The sequence below is a fragment of the Topomyia yanbarensis genome, chromosome 1, assembly GCF_030247195.1.
Source record: "Topomyia yanbarensis strain Yona2022 chromosome 1, ASM3024719v1, whole genome shotgun sequence".
NCBI lineage: Eukaryota > Metazoa > Arthropoda > Insecta > Diptera > Culicidae > Topomyia > Topomyia yanbarensis.
In genome coordinates, this window is record NC_080670.1 from 150,096,842 (window position 1) to 150,117,800 (window position 20,959).

At 37.7% G+C, this 20,959-nt stretch overlaps 1 protein-coding gene across 2 annotated transcripts in view; it reads right to left on the bottom strand.

The window, feature by feature from the left end:
- Positions 1–3,286: 3,286 nt before the first annotated feature.
- LOC131677079 (homeotic protein ocelliless) overlaps positions 3,287–20,959 on the bottom strand; it is an 83,298-nt gene continuing 65,625 nt past the window's right edge. For both annotated transcript variants that reach the window (XM_058956666.1, XM_058956658.1), the window contains exons 3-4: positions 11,927–12,081; positions 3,287–5,465 (exon numbers count right to left, since the gene is read on the bottom strand). In XM_058956666.1, coding sequence (XP_058812649.1) covers positions 4,500–5,465; positions 11,927–12,081 — 1,121 coding nt within the window. In that variant the 3' untranslated portion in view covers positions 3,287–4,499. The remainder of the gene's footprint in view (positions 5,466–11,926; positions 12,082–20,959) is intronic.

The following is a 20,959-nucleotide window of genomic DNA, read 5'->3' on the forward strand; positions in this document are numbered from 1 at the left end:
CACTGAATTATTGGCTATGACGTGTTCTATGAAGTTAAACAATTTTTAAACATATTTTTATACTTGTTTCGACCCCTTAAGGAAATTTTAAAAGTTTGGAATGAAAAATCCCTTCCTTATATAAAATATTCCGTAAATAATAAATTTGGGTAACATGATGTAATTTTTTATCAGACTTTGCATGGACATATCCACTCGACTAAAAATAACTTTTAAAGTACTTATATCACGTTTTATTCCTTATGAAGTAGTGAAATGATTTTGCATTAATCGGAATATTGGAATACTAAAATTTGCACCACATTGAACGTAAGAACTAATGTTGAGGAGACTTGATCAAGTGGCACTAAGCTGAAAAGAGATAAAAAATCTGATATTTACCATGCTGTGGTACCTACTGATTAATCACGTCACACAAAAATCGCACCTAAAACAGCAGTCTATATCTTTTAATACTAATAATCAAAGTAATATGGCTAATTTTGCGACGTAGGAACATGGAATGTAAGAAGTACAGATAATCCTTGAAAGGACTTTCATTTAAAAAATCGAAATTTATTAAACGCAACCCTTTTATATTTTTACTGCTACCTAAAGATCTCGACAATTTGGAAAAAAAGGATTACAACATGTTTTATGTCATTATTCTTTGTCCTGGCTTTCCAATTTCTCTTGGTCAAGTCTCCCCGCTGTGGGGAGACTTGACAAAAACGTTAACAGAACTTTAAAAACTTTTGCAAAAGTAAATGGAAAATTCTGAAAAAAATCATGAACACGCACAATACCTTTGCACATCATAACTCAATGAGTTTTGATGGATTGAAAACTTTTTTTAAAGATTTATGCAGATTTAGCTGAAAACCTGGTCAAGTCTCCCCATGTTCCCCTACACGTTAAACTTTATTTCAACAAAATTTGGTTATTCTGTGTCGTTCAGAGAGGCAGTTGTGGTACAATTTTTGCGTGCAAAAGCATTGCAACCTAAAAATCGGATGGTAGTATGAATCAACAAAAATTTAAATAGACTGTTTTGAATTATTCTCGTCTTTCGTCCTCATTTAATATATAAACAAGTTATATAGTTCAGCGATAGATTTCTACACTAGTAATGTTCGCCCATCTAACAATTAAGTGCAAATATAATAGATGTTATAATATTTACGCAATTATACATAGTCAAGTGCACTGTTTAGAAAAACTCCTAAACGCATCATGAAGTACGAAAAATTCTTTGCTAGCCTCGGTAAGGAAGTTCGAATGCAGAATTTGCGGTAATTCACGGCCATACTCCATTACTTCTCCTTCTTGCTCTAGTAACAATTGAGGTTTTACGGTGGTTTATAGCCACTTAAAAAACTTGGACTGCACTTGTAGCATGCTATAAAACTTCAATTGTTACTTGGGTGGTCAATAAACTCTTCATGCTCAAGCAACGCAATGTACTGTGAACTGCGGACTCAACTATATGTAGGAATGCTATTAAGAGAAACGCAACGCATATTTCTAGTTTCCAATTGATTTCTTATCTTTTCATTTACCATTGCCCATTTTAAAACCCTTGAAATATAGTACGATATGCTAATTTCATCTCTGTGATGTGACGCTCGTAATCATCGAATGTTACTCTTAATCTATTCACGTCTGTTCAACTATAGGGCCCCTTCGTTCAACAGTGCCCAGGGGCCCCGAGTGGTCTTACAGCGGAACTGGTTACTGGTCCGGGACATTACCCACCAGTAGTCCTTTTTGTTTACAAAAATTGTTCTCAAGTATGCAACTATTGGTACACACTAAGCCAGCCAAAAGTTGTTCGGTTATTTCTTTTGACGACTACCACAGTAAAGTGATATTTTTACGGAGCTGTCAGCAAATTATTTAAAAAATTGCGGTAATTTTTTGATTTTTTAACGATTTTCAGTAATTTTTCGAATAATTTTCTGAAACCCGCAATATTTTTCACTGAATTTATCAGCACTTCTGTTTTTTTTCGGTACGTAAACATTATCCAATAAAAACTGATTGATTGTTCGGCAAAATTGTACCAACATTACCGAACCTCGTCAAAAACTCACAAAACAGGTACAGCAAATCATCTGTCAAATCGCCATTTTCAGAGGAAACTACTGACTGACCAGTATATTTTGACATTTGGATAGAACGGATTGCGGAGAGTTCGGTAACCGAATTGTTTTACTGAATTAATTACCGAACGGTTTGCTGTTCAAAAACCCAGTAAAATTTTACTGTATCCAGTAATTTAAATTAAGTGTGTACATCGACCCTTCTGTGTGTTTTGGAACAAACCGTATCATTCATTTTGGCGGTACAGAAAGTGTTAGTCTCCTGTAGTCAATTCCCGTACCAATATTCAACATTTGAACAAAATTCTCCTAAATTTCCGTTGCAAAATATTGGAAATTGCATGCATCGTAACTCAAAGTATCCTGGACCAATCGTTTTTAAAATTTGCACAGATCTTCTTCAAAAATTGTCGAAGTAACTAAAGGTATTTTTTGCAAAATTTTCAGTATTATTTTTCTTACAATAATATTCTAAACGATTTCTTTTTAGTTTAAATCTGACTTCTAAGCGCTATGAAAAACTTTAAAAATCAAATGAAAAATAAAAGATCCTTGAGTTACCCGGAGAACGGTGTGAAGAATTTTTTTTTAAATTTCAAAGTGATTGGTCCAGTAGATTTTCAGTTATCGTGTACACCGCAAAACAAGTTTTCGACAAGTTTGAATGGGTACACTGATACTCTTTGTGTCACTAGAACATATTTTTGAATAATGAGTCTTTTTACCGAATTAACCTTACCATTCCCTTAAATTTAGTCTATTCAAATAAATGTCGTAGTTATTCATTTCATTACATATCTAGGAACATTTTTCGGATAGTAGTCGTTTGGCGTGTCTGTAGCCTCAGTGAATTTTGAAGACACCAGCATGCGAATAAGGGTGACATTCATTAAATGATCGTGAAAGCATTTCTAGCTCTGGTGACGATAAGATCCAGATCGTTCGATGGAATTCACGACTCAAAGCACATATTGTTAATGATTTTTGTATGATGTTTCTCGCTTGCATACAACTATCAAAATCTGCAGATCAGTGCTACATTGTAGATCGCACAAAACATTTGCTGTCTTACCAAGAAAATTAGTAAATACCTACCCATATATATTCTTACTTTACTTACCCGTTCTCCAATCATTATCATCAACAAATACGGCATTTAGATAGCATTTCGGATTTCAGCAAAAAATCGGGCAAGTTTGCTTTCATTCTTTTTATTATTTTTGAGATAATATAATTATATAATATTTCGATTTACTATGTACAATTAAAGATTGTTTGCATCTTTTCATTTCATAATCAATAATTTTGCAATCAACTTCTCGATACATGACCATTAAGTGGCATATCTGTGTCCTGCAGTTCATGTGTTTCGATTATCTCTTGTTGGCGCCCTCTCTTCATGATTCGGCAGAGCGCATTTGATTACTTACTCTAGATCAGCGGTCCATGTACAACTATGTAGCTTTTTTTTAAAGGGCTGTTTTAATTCATTTATTTGTTTAATCTTATGTATACCTAATCTTAACGTGTGTTTTGCTCTTGTTCACCTCATTTGGATTGAGTTAAAAGTTTATACTTCAATATAAAATATATACGACTGGAAAAGATAACTTTTCAGCAAACAGTGAAAACAAATCGAGTTCCGCTTGAGTATTTCGGCTATGTTGCAAGGATAATGCTTGCTGACTCTCATTTTTTCGTCTTCGAAAACATAAATTGCACAGATTCTCTCACCTCATTCAGTTGGCTTATCTATTCTATACAGGTGTGTGTGTGTGTGTGTGTGTGAAATTTTTTAATACCTTTCTGTGTATCGTTTACATTTTACTCCCTTTTTTTCTTGAACTCTTCTGGTAACGACTTTTTCCGGCATCTTGCATGTCGCTTCACACTTGAACCTACACCAGTCGATAATTTGTAGCTTGTTCTATCAAAAGAATAGCGTTTAGTTTCAGTAACACATTTGGCGCTGGTAAGTCGATGTATGTTTGAATGTTGTCTGAGTTTCAACCAAGCGTTCACGCTTTTCGATCCTAGCAAAAATACTGATATGAACAGTTTGATATCGATTCTTCCTCATTTTTATTGATTCCGGCTTTCTACACACTGATTTCAGAATCAGAAAAACGTTTGTCTAACGTTTCGTGATAATTTTCCCTATGGCAGACTAATGAATAAATTAGTTTTTTTTTTTCTTTTGTAGAAACCTAAAACAAATTCGATCGAGCACAAGCGAACGAAACAACCGGCGTCCGTTTGGGTATGATATGATTGCGAAATTCGCGAAAACTAGCTTCGAATGGGGATAACAAAACTTTTTGACGAAGTTGTATTTCAGATCTCTCGTGAATTAAGTGGAATGAACTAAGGCGTGAAGAAAATGTCCCCCCTGATCGTTGTCGTTGGATTGTCAGATATTTATCCAACCATATTTACATATTTGTCCTGGGGATTCATATAGTCTAACCCGCTGGGACTGAAGGTCTGACCACCCATCGGACCGGTGAGTGCCGAGGTCGAGGCAAGGCCAAAGTTGGCAGACGTCGTGTAGCCTGAGTGGCCCATGTTGTAGTTGCTCTGGTTTTGATTCTGGAAGTAATCCATCTGACTGTAATAGGATGATGTGTTGTAGTTATTAGGATACTGTTGGTACTGGTTGTGCCAAAAGTTGTACGTTTCGTGGTTTGGCACGTACGAAAGCGGATTGTGTGAGGTTTGCGGGGTGATGGGAGGTGAGGGTGTAGTCATGATGGAGGAATTAGAACCGAGCGGAGTCAAATTGCCAGCGGACGGGCCGTTTGACACTCCGGCACCACCGGATCCGAGCGATTGACCTAACCGCGAGTTAATGTTCACGTAGCCCGGTGTGTGATGCGAAAGACTCAGATCTTGGTCCTTAAGTAAATCGTAACCGGAGGAACCCTTCATTGAATCATTACCGGCGCCATGGTGGAAGGACGGTTGCTCCTTTTTGCAGATCACATTTATCGGTGGACTCACCGAGGTCGACGGTGTTATAGGTAGGATCGGGGAGGCGTTACTATGTGTTATCCCTAAGCTGGCACCGTTGTGACTACTGGTATTATTGTTTGCACTGTTACTTGGCCCACTGGCACTGTTAGTTCCGCTGTTGTGGTTGTTCATCGGTGTGTGTTTGATCGTTGGTTTGTTGTTTGCGTTTGCTATCGACGAACTCTTGTTACTACCGGTACCGCCGGAAGTGTGGTTGTTGTTGTTGTTTGATGACGATGAGCCGGTTCCCGTGCCGGATTGCCGCGTGGACGAACTGGACGTATTGCTGGACGACTTGCTACTGTTGAGGTTGGAGGAGGTCTGATGCTGTAGCTGCTGGCGACACTTGGCCCGTCGGTTTTTGAACCAAACCTGGAATGAGATAGAAAAGAGCTCGAATTAGAAAGGGGATTTGGCATTATTATCACGTGAGAAGTAATTTTGCATACGGTGCTACATATTAAGTTCCAAATGACAAAAAGTTGGCAGCCATACAGCACAGATGCCAATAATAGTCAATACTGTCCAACATAAACACGCATTGAATACAAAAACTGCTGCAGCGGCAGCAAAAAAACTGCCACACGCCACAAATGAAAGAGCAATTCGAACCGTTCAACTCCTGTCAAGTCTGAAGAACTCTTAAAAGTACAAAGGTAATTCAATATCTGCTATATCCGAGCACTTGTTCGCTATTTACCACCGTTTCTCCTCCCTTTCTTGGGCTACCAAGCGAAAACCGAGAGTTGAACCCACTTTGACAGGGCTTTACTCCCTCTCAAGCAGTGAAGCGTTCGTTCGTACCCCTCGCCCGCACCGAGCAGTGATTTGTTTCAATTCATTTGATTTTATTACGTTTTCCTCCCCCGCCGGAACGACAACTAACAACAGATTTCGATTTCCCTGCGCTTTTTTCCCTTCGTTTTCGTGAAGGATTATTTGTTCGGGTAATGAAAACGTGATTACGAAATCATTACCTTTTTCCATTTGGTATCCCCCTCTACTCGACCGCTGTGGTTTCTCGCACAGCTGGAGTTTTCCGCAAAAGTGACTTCCATGCTGTGTTTTCACTGCCTTTGTTCTACATGCGCTGCGACAGCAGGAGGGTAGAATTCTCCAAGGACTCGGTGGGCGTTATGTCTCAATGAAGTTGCTAATAGTTGCTGATGAGCTACATAAATACATAATCTGCTATCTGCAGTGAGGGAGATTCTAGGAACAGCTGAACGAATATTTTCGCAAGCAGTTTACGAATGTTGGTACAAGTTATATTGATTCAGATCTAGATTGTGACATAATTCACCTTAAAATACAAATCAAAAACAGGCAGCTGACCCAGTGTTATGCTTTCGAGCAAACAAATCCAACAGCAATAACAATAACTGTCAGTTTCCGCAAAAACAAACAACCCGCCCGAAATATCACAGCTCAATCTGTTTCGAATATCCGACCGTCCAGCCGCTAGAGATGACCTAAACATGATCAATCACTTTGGCCTGACTCGGCAGAAAACAGCAATTCCGGGAAAGCCCTTAATGAGACAGCCCATTATCACCTTTCTGCCGAAAAGTGCTACCAGATTGCCGAGGCTTTCTTGTGTGTGCGAGTCCGAGATAAAGCACGTAACATGATGCACAGAATAGGTCCCTATACGATTTTCGCAAACTCACTCCTGTCTATTTTGATCTTTGCTCTTTTCTTTCGATTCATATCTCGGGTGCGGTTGTGTTTGCCCAAGCAATTATTACGGCTGTTCCCGGGTGATCTTTTGTAGGCTTACCCTGTTTTCCCAAACACCAGAGGCAAGGATGAATCGATCAATTGCGAAGTGATCCGTTGCGCAAATACAGCCGCCGCCAATTCGGCAGATGGTGGTAACAATAAAACACGGAAAGCGATATTTGGCAAACCAAACTGCCGACTGTCGAGTGTAATAATTTTGGTTTTGAATAATTTCGGAGTTAGTCGAAGCGGGTCCGTAAAAGGAGAAAAACAACGGTCGATCGAAGGCCATGGGAAGGGTGGTCAACGATGATCGGTGCATGTTCGTGGGAATTCAATTTCGATTAACCGTGTGTTCAATATATTCGGATACATTTTCCTGTGTATTTGTAAGTGTTATATTTTTTGTATATTTTTTGATGTGTTGGTGACAGTTTTACCTATTTATATGCGCTAACGAATGCGTGTGGAGATGATATATTATCAGTTGGTTTTTGCTTGTAAGACGCGTTGAAGCAATTTCAGATTTTTTTTAGTCAAGCTAAAAACCGCTGCAATCCCGAACGCAATGTTTAAATATTTGATATCTTTCGAGGTCGAGAATAACTTTTTTCACAAGAAAATCAAAAAGTACAATTACACGCCTACTTTGTAGGATTGTGAACGACCCTATTCGGCAAGAGTCAAACACCCTGGAAAAAAGATTAGATATGAACCAAGATAAACCTAACTCAGCAGGCTGATCCTGATTTTTTTCAAAGAGATTTGTTCATTTTGGAGCATAATAATATCAGCTAAGAAGATCGTTCCTGAATTACAAAAATGTATCACGATTCCAGAATACAGCTTCAATAATGGTTTGAGGCTAGTTCACAATTGTGGTGATCTTGGCGTTTAACGATAATGGGATGAAAACCTAAACAAATCTGCGGCACTGCGATAAAGACATACCCACATCCACACAATTTACTGGCGAGTGGTATCCCAGCTCTCCAAAGTTGCCTCTGAAACTTTCAGGAAATCAATTTTGAAGAGTTTAAAGCAGCTATTCTGGATATTGGGAGCGCCACTTGTATGTATTTAGCAAAACTGTTGAAGATAGTTGTTTATTGTTTAGTTGATCGGTACACTCATCAGATAATTTTTGTCCTAATTAAAAATAAATTAATCTAAATGGTGTCATCAAATTGCATCATGGAAAAAAATGCTGTAGAAAATATCCCATTGGGTAATTTCTCTTGAAATTTTGGGTTGAAGTAGTTTAGTGTGTAATGTTTATGCTGTATTTTTATCACCGCCAGTTTTTCGCAAATTGTAAAAAATGGCGTCATCCGAAAAGCAACGACGCGAATTGATTTTGCGACAGCATCTGGAAACTAAACCTCATTGTCTCATCATGCATGATGAGACTTACGTCAAGGCGGACTTCCGGCAGCTTCCGGGACACCTATTCTTCACCGCCCATCACAAGTTTGATGTTCCGAAGAAAGCAAGGAAGCAGAAATTTTCAAAGTGTGCCAATAAATACATGATTTGGCAAGCGATCTGCTCATGTGGCAAACGAAGTGAGCCGTTCGTGACCACCAGGGCTGTAAACGGGAAGATCTCCCCCAAGGAGTTACAGAAGCGTCTGCTTCCTTTGTCAAAGCAACACGGGGCCGCACAATCTTCTGGCCGGATCTAGCTTTGTGTCACTATTCAAATGTTGTCCTGGAGTGGAACGAAGCTAACGGAGTATCCAAGGCCATGAACCCCCCTCCCAACGCACCGGAACTAAAACTCAACTAAGAAAAATGCTGGGCAATTAAGGAGCAGGCACTGCGGAAGCATCCCAAGGAGGTCAAGGAGGAGGAAGACATGAAGAAAAAATGGATCTCCGTACAGAAGAAGCTGCATCTAGATGTTGTACACAACCTAATGAGTGGGGTTACGCGTAAGGTGTGAGTGTACGGTTATGGTATTGAAATTAAATGAAAGAAATCTACCAAAAATTTACTAATGGGTTATATTTCAATGTCTGAAGTCTGGAAAGGATCGGTACACTAGGTAATTTTGTACAGCGTTTTTCCCGTGATGCAACTTGATACAATCTTTAATTGTTAATAGTACGATGAAAATTGAAAGCTCCTTGACGAAAATAGTTGATCGGAACTGTAAAATCGAATAATTTGCTTCGTTGAACCGAAGACGTCCTTTCAACGGCATACATATTGAATTGAGAAAGGATCGAGGGATTATCAATTTCACCAACGAGGAGCTTAGAAGCAAACACGGTTTGTGCGACTAGGCGCCTCTGGTCGAGCGTTTAAATTTTAAAAATATGGCACAGATTAAGCGGGTTTTGCCGCGGGAGAAAGTGATAAGCATACCTTACGATTCCTATCTGTATGGACTCGATCATTGAATCCAGTTTGATGGAAAGGACACCATACAACCGCATTAGTGTCTAAAATAAAACGCTAGAGAGAGCAATACAGCAATTTAAGACAACAGATTACGGGAGCCGTTGGCAATTTTGAATATAAAACTTAACTGGCTACTAGCTCTGGCAATAATGTCATTGTGGTGAATCCTGAACGTGAGTTCGCTATTCAGAATAACACCTAGGTCCTTAATGTGTTGCACGCGTGTGAGAGAGCAGTCGGATAGAATAGATGAAGGTGATTGGGTTCCGATGGTAGGAAATAGTGTGACATTTGTCTATGTTTAACGTCAGCAAGTTCGACCAACTCAAGGCAACAAAAATATCCATGATACGCCGAAGTTCCAAGCAGTTCAGCATGACCTTGAATAATTTTGTATCGTCAGCATAAAATATACGGCATTTAGGTGGCAGTATCAAAGCAAAATCATTAACAAAGATTGAAAACAGCAGCGGTTCCAAGTTATTGCCTTATGCCGAAAAAGGTTCCGGGGATAATGATCCATTTTTTTCTCACACAGGCAGTGCTGTTTGTTATGACCTGAACCATGCAATGATTACCGAAGACGAATGTAATAACTTTAACTCTTCAAGCAGAATTCCGTGGTCAACTCTAACGAAAACAGCCATGAAGTTCCAATCGATAGCATCGGTTTGAGTACCGACATCCATGTTATACAAACAAAGTTATGTGAATAGAACTAGATTTGCTGCAACTGATCATTTCGGGAAAGAGATTCAAAGAAGGAGTCATTCAAAACATATGCTCACTATAAATGGTAATCTCACATTCTCCCATTCTCAAAATATGAAATAATAATAATACATTATTTAAACATATTTTGAAAGTCTACCCGGACACGGTTAATAAGAAGGTACAATATGATCGCCGTCGGTACACCCCATAGCACGGAAAAAATCCTCATAAATCTAAGAAAAAATCGTAATTTCGTGAAATGAATCGTTTACGAAAATCGGAATCGAAATCATGAATAATTAACCTCATATTCATGAAATTATTTGTGTTTCAACAAAGCTCACGCTAAAAACTACATGGCGTTACACTTACATGTTTGGTAGATTTACAGTGACTGTGTCCTGAATGGTGTCGGGCCATTAGGCCGAAAGCAGTTAGACCGAATGCTGAAAGGCCGAACGCCATTAGGCTGAATGGGTCATAAAGCCAATTTAGATAAACAGCAGATGGGTGCGCAAGTGATTGAGCAGCCGCGGCTATGTGAATGTAATGATTGTTTGGTAATTTTTTGTCTACATAGATATTTTTTGAATGTTGGAGATAGCAATATAACACTGATCCGCAAAAAACTAAACCTGAGAAATTCGATTATATTCAACGATCCGTAATTGCACGAAAATTATTTCGTATATTGCGAAAATTAACTTCCTAATTGCTGTAGCTATATAATAATGTTATTGAGTATTATGCGATAGATGACAATAAACAGAATCCAAGTAATAGAATAAATCAAGTTTACATGTCTGTCTATCAATTTAGTACGTGGGTCATTCCACGTCAGATTTACAACCAAAATTTTGATTCCTTCCAAAAAATTTTCTTTAGCTAGAAATATTTGACACGTATTTTTTGTTTTTGTTGAATATGATATTTTTTTCAAGTTATTAGTTTTTGAACTTGTGAAGTTTAATAAATTGAACATTTTTCATTCAGTGACAACTCGGAAACGATTTGATATATGGAAAAAAAATTATATAAAAAAAGTTGCGATTTCAAATGAGCTTACCAAAAAAATATTGCAAAATTTTTTTTTGTTTTATAACTTATAATTTTTCAATTATTTGAAACAAATTGAATTTTTTAAAACTGGACCAAATTTTTGGAAAGAATCAAAATTTTGGTTGTAAATCTGACGTGGAATGACCCACGTACATTGCTAATGCAAAATATACGAAAATGTGAGTTTTTTCCCAAACACTTATGAATTTCACAAAGCTCATTCTAAACATCTACGCAAGGTACAAATCTCTCACTTTCAATTACCAGGCCCCAACGGTTCGTGAAATTCAATTTCCCTTGTCAACCGACGGTGAAATGAAATTCAATACCGCACTGTTTTCGCATAACCTCGCCCCACCTACTCGTTCCGCACATTTTCCCCATGAATACCAAATCCTCGATTATCACTTTGTTATTCACCCTCTCTAGCAAGAGCACAGTTGCCACGTTTCGGGAAAAGTCTCGGCAGAATAATGGACTATGTGCACTAGGAGCTCACCCTCACGAGCCAGAAACGGAAAATTGATTAAAAATTAAAATTAAATCAACATCACACGCGCCCGACCATCTTTCGTTTCTTTCCGTCACCATCCGCCGAAAGATGACAGTATCAATTTTTCATTCGAAAATCATCCCGAGTAGTGTGGGAAGTTACATGTGGTACCCGATGGAAAATTTCCCATCGATCTCCGAAACGCGCTTTTCCGATATTTTTGCACTTGCTTTTGTTTTTCCAAGCGGTGTGGACAGCTTGCGGGAAGGCACCGGCACTTGTCGGTGGTAAATAACATTTCGGCAAACCGCCGTTGGGCTCTTTACGGATCAGCCCAACAATAATAATGGCACCCGTTTGGTAAATGGAAAAATTGCGTCGCATGAGACACGTTTTTATATCGGAATATTTTCACTGTCGACAAATTAAACGGGACTGACCTGTACTCGCGATTCGGGCAGGTTAATCTTCATGGCAACCTCCTCGCGCATGAAAATGTCCGGGTAGCGCGTTTTGCCAAACAATCCCTCCAGGACGTCCAGCTGGGCACGGGTGAAGGTCGTACGCTCTCGTCGCTGTTTCCGTGGGTTCACTCCTGTGGGGAAAGAATCGAAAGGAAGAAACAAAAATCGTACCTTAATTACTAGCTCATTAAACCTTTTACCAAATGCTACGTTGAAATTCTAACGCTTCAATTTGTAGGGTTCAGTGTGATAGTTTTAACTTGTAAATTTTAGAGGCACGTTTTGGCAATTTTAAAAATTAAAGTAATTTTACCGTTATTATTATTATATATATTTAAATGAGTCAGAAAATTACAGAACTAGCAAATTCAAATCACATATTAAATGTCCTAAATGTGCCGCTCTAATTTAATTAATGTACTTGCCAAATTACTCTACTAAAATTGTACTATTACACTGAAACTTATTTAAAATATCATTTTGCAAACATTTAAAATTATCCGAAACTGAAACATGGTGCCACTTTCATTCGATTAGTTTTTCTCGACGCATGGTGAATGTCTTAAAAATACTTTAAAATATTGAACCAGTTGACCATTTAGACACGCAGCAGTTTATAAGCTGAAACTAGCTAATGATTTATTTAATCATATATGAAAATAAGACCACAGAGAATTGGTTCCAATATATGCTAAGCTTATGAGTTATGAGAAATGTTTACTTATAAAAATCATAGATCATTCAAAATTGAGGTCGTCGAACTACGGCTGTCTGAATAGAAAAAAAACTCCGTCAACCAAGGCACGACACAGAACGTGCATTTATCGATCGGCCAAGCCAAATGAGTGCCAGACAAAACCATACGGAAGCCCCCCGTGGTACGTGGTACGCTTCCAGCGACGGCAACCACACTTACCAAATCGGAAAACTATCAAGTTTCAATTTTAAGGTTCACTTCCCCTTCGAGCGCACGTCCTCCTCAGCGCGACGGTGGCCGTTCGAGTGTAGAATTAGCTTACACTTGATTTCCGTTCGTCCTGATCCACATCCACCACACTAGCACCAAGTTTGTGTTGCTCTTTTTTTCGTTTCGATTTTCTGTTTAAATATCAATTACCGATTCGAAAGCTAGACAAACCGTACAAATAAGCTTGAGACACGTGACTTGCCACCCCCTAGAAAAGAGTGTCGTCCTTGCATACCGCTGCTGATGGCGAAGAACTCGAACCAGCCGCAGTCACCGTCGCCGTCGTCGCCGCCACCGTCGCATCGTGGGTGCGAAAAGCAAATATTTACACATCAATTCTACCACCCTCGATTTTCTCAAAACATTTCCTAAGAGGAAAAAAATATTGCATGCAGGGGCGCTCGTCTCAATTAGGCTGGAAAAATTAATTGCTACGAAAACATGACACCAAGCCGCTGCTGCCATTCGGGCTGTCCGAATGGGAAAAGTTGTGCCGTCGGGCGTTTGGCAGATTATCCGTTGACTGCCAGGATGCTCCTGTTGCAATCGTGGCGGAAAGTTATGTAAATAACGGTCGACCGTCGACGTCGTTGTCGAACTGAGGGTGTGATGGTGAGAAAGTATGAGGATGAAGCGTGATTCTGGAGGCAATGCGCTGCGGGACAGGCTTTATGTTTTGGTTTGTTGAGAACATATTCATTTTAATGTTTTATAGACCTAATTGTTGCTCATAGTGGAGAGATCCGGGAGAAAAAAAGTCAAATGCAAATATTTGTACTATAAATAACAATAATTATTAAATTTCAACGAAAAAATGGAATAACTATTAAAAGGAGGAACAGTACTTCTTGCTAAAACGAAAAATCGTTTTTCCAGAATTCATTATCACCCTACCAATATTTTCTATATTGATTTATATTTTATATTTTATATTGATATTTATATTTATTGAATATGTATTTCTTTTTTATGAGTGTAACATGTTATTACGTCAACTAGAAATTACCAATAAATGAATATTGTGAATACTTTATTGTAGAATACATCTGAATTAATTAGTAGACTATGGGCCGATTTCTTCACCCTCGCTTAATTTTTAAACCAGGTTCACCAGTACGTTTAAACCTACCTTAAGTGCTAAGCGACGGTGAAGAAATCGGTCTTAAATCGGTGTTTTTTCGATTTACTTAGCAATAAAGGGAATACAGTAATGATCCGATTTTGTCACTCTCTATTGCGTTGTGGTACCGATAATACCGGCACGGAGAATCCAGAGAACACCAAACTGTTGTTGGTACCGAAATACCAGTGCTGAATAACAATGCGTACGGGTATTCTCGGTGCCATGAAAAACTTTTTATTCGCCCTCCAGCAATCGTGTCATTATCTACTTAAGGCGACCACTCTGGGATATCTCCCGAATTTCAAAACGTTGTGCGCGTTATTTTTAATCTTTCATAAGCGTTTGATTCCCATCATTCACTGTGTGTCGACACAATTTGTTTGGGACATAAGCCATTTCTATATTCGGATTGCTGCTAAATTTGTATCTATAAAAGAGCAAACGCTGATTAAGTAGCTAACTAGTATGATTTTTGCTAGGCGCACGAATCGCTTCGAATGACGCGATATATGATTTACTAGCGGGCAGAGAGAGCTATAGTGTATAGGTGAGGAAGAATTCCTGGTGTGCAACAGAAAGATACAGATAAACCGTTCAGATTCATTGGGCCTCTGTTGAGTGAATAGCGATGAATTGTACTCGATAGATAGTAGAAGTGAGGATCCAAGTGACAGAACCGGGACCGAAAATCATTGAGAACAATATGTTTGGTTTTGTCTATCACTCTCGATTTATTTTACCCTTGGAAATAAAGTTTCTCGCATCTGCCAGCTTACGAAGCCGGAGAATGTCACGTCACTAGTAAGAGGTTAGAACCAATAAAACGTATCTCGGCTTCAAAAAAAATATAAATGCATTGAAGTGATTTCGGATTGTGAGAAATCGGCTAAACCGCTCTATTCCCTCTTTCGTAACCCTGGAACATGACACCCTTTTTGCAGAGACCTCGTGGTGCACCTATAAAAATCAAACTAACCCGTGATAGTAATATAAACAATCTGCACACAATGGAAAATCGCGTGCCGTAGCAGTTTTAAAACGTCAACTACAACTAAAAGAAACACCCTAACTTCGACATCTATAGGTTAATCACAGACAGTTCTCCTATAAATCAAACGACCTTTCAATGATCAACGACCACATCAATTATTTTTGTAGCAACAACTAGGAACATCAAAAAGGATGCAGATAACACGGAAAGTTTCACGATACTCAGAATAGTTAAACAGAAAAACAAAACAATCGTGCGTGATTGTTAAGTAATTTTCGCACACAGTGATAAATTGTGTGTGCCCATTAAATATGTTTTTTTCATTTATCTATATATATAGAAAAAAGGTTCAGTTGGGCTCTTCCATTAAGAGATAAATGAATAAAAAACCAAACGTTTGTTGCATACAAGCTTGTATGAAAATGTTGTTTTGACATGCTTGCTTAACCCTCTAGATCCAAACACCGCCTGTAGGCCGTCTCTATAAAAATCTAAATAAAACTACTAAAACATGGTTGCATGTTGACACCCGTGTAGTGTTCCATATACAATAAAGAACCGTTTTTATCAGCCCCTTGGTGAATTTTAGGCTGATAAAACAGGGACATTGACAAAATCGGGACATTTATTTTTCTTTCGTATTAAAAAAAACCAAAGTGTTAAAATATTCTTCTTTAGTACCTAGATATAGCTTAATAACCCTTTCTGATTATTTAGTTTAAGTTTCCCTTAAGGGGGTCTGACAGTGCAAAATTTAATAAAAAATTAAGATTTTTATTTTTGCATATTTCGGATCTCTAAGATAAGAAAAATATGCTCAAGAAAGGATTAAACGAATTCAACGTAGTTCTGCTGCTAGAGCCCATCAAACTACCATCTATCAATTTTCATATGAGGCTGACAAAATCGGGTCAAAAGCTGATAAAATCGGGTGCTGATAAAAACGGGTCTTTACTGTATTAGTGGCAGCGTAATGATATACGAAGCGGCAATTGACGGCTTGAATTTGTGAGTTTTGCCAAGCAAGCTTGTATGATGTTTTTTCACAGTGAGAATAAAGTGAAATAGCGGATATTTTGTTTGTTCGCGAGAACTATTTCGACTGCTAGCAGTGGAAAATTTAGGTCCAATAAGGTGATTGAATTTTTTGAAGCAAAAAGTTATTGTCTTAATATTTGCGCAAGATAGCTTTTCTGAGTCAGACGACGCCATCTTGAAAACCTTCCATTCAAAAAACGTTTGTACTTGTTTTGATAAAGAGGGGAAAATAACCGTATTTAGTAGTAGTTTGACTGAGTAATAATCCTAAAACTGTGTTCGAATTTTTGAGTGAGCGACATTTAGGCTTCACTGCATAAAACACACAACACTCTAATTGTTCCGAATCACGAAAATTGAGTTATTTTCAAATAGGCAATAGTTCCACGCGGCCAATTTTACAAACAACTAAGAAAAACCGGGAGGAAACACTAAAATAATTTATGCTAAGAAAATGTATCAACTAACAGTTCTCTCGAGAAAGTGTCGCCGCCAAAGACGTTGCTTATTTTTAACAGTGCGCGGACAGTGAAGCTAAATCTACCTATCGAACTAGATACTAGAGTAACAAAGAGACGCCATGTTTCGTTTTGAATTCCAATTTTACTGCCAATGTCATTCCAAACGTACATGAAAGTTATCAATCGCAAATGTCAATCATGAAGTAGTATTGTTGTCTAATCCTTTAAAATGATTAAATATTTCTAAAAGTAAATTTAGACCCTCAATTAAAATCATTAAAATATTATCGTAATAAACGCTTGAGTGAAAATGTGATGGGGTTTATAGGAGAAGCACGAAATTCAAGATGAAGTTACAAAACGATGCAATCATTTAAAATGGAAGCTGTTCCATTATTAGTCGAAATCAGCGGTTCTCAACCTTTTTCGACCCCTTGGAAATTACCCCGGGTTAGTACGGACCCCAACGGTTAAACATCGATTTTGTATGCTATCAATGTATCATTTTCAGTCTGTTGGGAGATTTTTTCACATTAGAAAAACTACAAAATATGTATGATTTGCATCACAGAGCAGAAAAATCATTAAAAATATGGGATTTTGGGGCCAAAATGACACAGTAGCCCGCTTTCCAGTATTTTCCTAGAAACAAAAATATCTTAATTCAAATACTAAGATTATTTCCTTTCAAAAGAGGTATAAATTGTAATTTTCTGATTGCTACTTCAAAAGTTATAGCATTTAATGTATTTTTCCTTCATATTTTCCCATAGCACCAATTTCAAAAAAATTCAAGCGAAGTGGGCGGGGGTCTAAAATTGTCCAAATGAAATTTGGAATTTGGCATCTGAGCTTACTATGACATATGTCACAATACGAGAGGGGGGCCTTTGAGAATACAAAAAAAAAATTGTTTTGCGATGCCCTAGTGAACATGCATGAAAAGCATTTGTGTTGATGGAAATTACATTATTGCAAATTATTTCAATCGACTAAACAACCATCTTTATTCGTTTTACTATGTTCCTTTGTAACAATGTACATGCAAGAATATTGTAAATAATGTGCTGTAAGTCACGAAACAGTAACTTTTAAATTCACTCCAAATGATTTAATTGTGTAACTTGATCGAAGTTGAGTATCCCTATGTCCGAGTGCGCCGGGCACACGAGTGGATCACAGGCTTGCTTCCGACGGCGACTTGTGGCAACCTCGGTTTGGACTATGCTATGAGGCCAAACCTTTGCCCATAACTGTACTGTGTCGTGCAAGTAAGGTTAGTTGGAATAATTTATTTCTTGTTCTCCGAGTAATTTTCTATGCGGTTTTGAGAAAAGACCCTTTGGAACTATCTCAAATTAACCCATTATCCGCAAAGGCAACGATTCGGAACAATTTTCGAATTCATGTTATACCCGAGCGATATCGTGGTTGTCTTGCTTAATCTAGCAATAAACAATTGTGGCAATTCAAAGAAAACATAAACACTGTAGTCATTACCATTTAACATACTTCTCATCGTCTGTCTTTATTCTAGTAGCCGGAAACATTGCATTCATGTTCTGAGTAATTATATGGTCAAAATAAATCACAGCATTTCTTTGGCGTTCCTTTCTTTTGTTGCTATATTTTAATTGGAAGAGGATAAATACAGAGTTACCTAATTTATGCGATTACTTTGATGCTGACAGTGATCTGTAAAGCTAAATGAAATTCGTTAAACTTGAAGTTTTCATTTCTGAATTGAATTGAATTATGAAAAATTAAAAAAAAAATGTCAAATAAAATGTCAATAAATTGTACGGTATACCGTTTTAATTACCAAGAGAAATGTATAATCAAGCTGAAGAAGTCAGTTAGTTCATCCAAAATTTTGAGTTACGCCTTTCCATTGTTGTTATTGTAAAAAATGGTTTGAGAATAATCAAATCAATAAAAATCACACATCAAACCGCTGATAACCATCATCATCGTGCTCCGAATCCTTACCCGAATGTATTTCTCCAGACTTCCAGATTGCTCGATATTCACCCGCCAGTCTCGAGTCTCATTATACTCCAGCCGCACTTTTCCTCGATTGCAAACAACCAGCAAGTGCGGGGTCTGCCACGAACTTGACAAGTTATTCCAGGTTCTCTGTTGGCCATAAGAAACCATAGCTAAATTCTTTTCCGCCATTTACGCGTCATGCCCAACCCAGCTGTAGTTTGCAGTACATACTTTGTTAACTTTCCTATTATAGTATGTTCCTCGTTGTGCCGACGGGTGATGAGCACAGAATTCGTTTATTAAACAAACCGAGCACACGTATTCTACTTCAACAACTACAACCGTATATAATAACAAAAAGTACCAGCGATTTGAACAGAGCATTGTTTATCTTACATTTCAAAAGAGTCGGATGTCTGTTCGACTGTCCTGACGCTTGATTTTGAACCCATCCAGCTTCATATGAGTCAGCATATTCAGTCTTGTCGGAAAACCAGATTCAAGCAGTATCTATCCCAGCTTATTTAGTTTCACTGAATCGTACAAGTTGGGTTCCCGAAATTTATTCAAGAATTCTTTCAAGCACCGAGCCAATCCATTGCTCCTCCTTTTCAAATCCCACCTAGTTATTCTTCGACAAGTCCAAACTCAAAACGGGTGTAACTAATAAAACTTCCTACATCCTAGATTGGCAAAACGAAACAAACTTGATTGTGCTAATGGCGTATCTGTTCAATGTATTTTTTTATTGCTTTGAATTCGATTATTTTGCATTTACGACGGAACTCAAAACTTTGTCCGATGAGTTTTTTTTTGAAAATATTCTCGGGGAGAGCAGGATGAGCCAACTGTTTTTTTACATTTTTTTCTAGTTACAACTTACAGAAAATCCTTTTTCCTTTAATCTTAATAGCTATACCATACAAAAATATAACCCTGAATTTTGAAAGCCGTTCTGAGAATAACGGCATGGAGTATCCATCTAGGAAGACGGAACCGCGTAAAATGCTTGTGCTACACATCTCGTGCCTTGACGGGAAAAAACTGAAGTGCGCGTTTTCTCGAAACCACAAAAGGGAACGAAACGCATAAAGATCAACCTGCAATAATATTTCAACTCACCGCTTGTGCTTAAAACTCTGATATCAGTAAAAACTAATCAATTTCTCAGTCGCTAATACCATAAAAGTGTAAAAACGTCTTCTATGTTGGATAAATTGTTTATAAATTACATTGTTTAATACAATTGCGAGTTTTAAGCACACAGCACAACCCTTACCTATAAAAAGAAAAATGTTTCATGTGTTTCAGATAAAAGGGCTTGGACTGTAGCGTGATTACCGCAAAAATAATTTAACGTAGAGCTTTCAGAAGATGGCTGCCATAGCTGTCATTTTGAAAACAAAATAAGGTGTTCAAAATCAAAGAGTAAAGCTCAGACATTAATCTTAACCTTAAATCTCAAATGACTACTTTGCTGTCGCATTATTTACTTGTTCAAAAAATTACTTTTGATTATTACGGCGACATTATAAAACATTCTACTATTTTTCAGAAATAATCGAAAGACAATGGTGTCCCTAGATTTTCGAGCAAAAAGCGGGGGAGGGGGAGCTGATATAGAAGAGGTCTAAAGCAAAAGAAAAAAATAAGAAAATCAGACAGCTTTGAAAACGAAAATACCACATTCAGTATATTGCATAAGAATATTGCTGATTGATTTACATAAAAAATAGCAAACGATGTAGCAAAAACTCTTTTTCGATTCAATTATGGCAAATTTTCGTAGCTTGCTCTGTAGAACCTTAACGAAAGATAAAGTAAATCAAAATATGCTTGCTTATGCAGCTACCTGATATTTAATATGTATTTTTTGCAATTATACATTTACATTATGCAGACCAATGCGCTTTGTGGTGATCAATTTGTTACATGTAACTATATCCAAACATGATCACGAAACAGTAGTTCTGAATTTGCATAATCTGACAAATTATTAAGCCTAAAGAATGTGTTGACATGAGTACGCAAAATGTCCCAAGAAGCCCGTCACGACATTATAGAATTAGTTGAAGAAGGTGTTCTATTACCTCCTTGGTCACTTAAAATAGCGATCAAAAGAATTTCTATTACCTAATCGGGTTCACACAAATACACAATTTATGGCATTTGAGCATTCCAAAGATATTTTTTTGTCTGAAAAACTGAAAAATAAGTTCAGCATGTAGTCGGTCATTCAAAACAAACTGAATAAAAAAGAATCCAATATGTCACTTCTATTTATACAATCACGCAGTAGCAGGAAACATCTTCTGTCAGAATGTTATTTCAACACACAACAATTCCTGTCAGCCCCGGGTGTCAAAATGGCGAATCCATCCGATAGGACGAAAACCGCTCTCGCCCTAGAATCGCGGATATGTGTGATTCAGCTGCCATA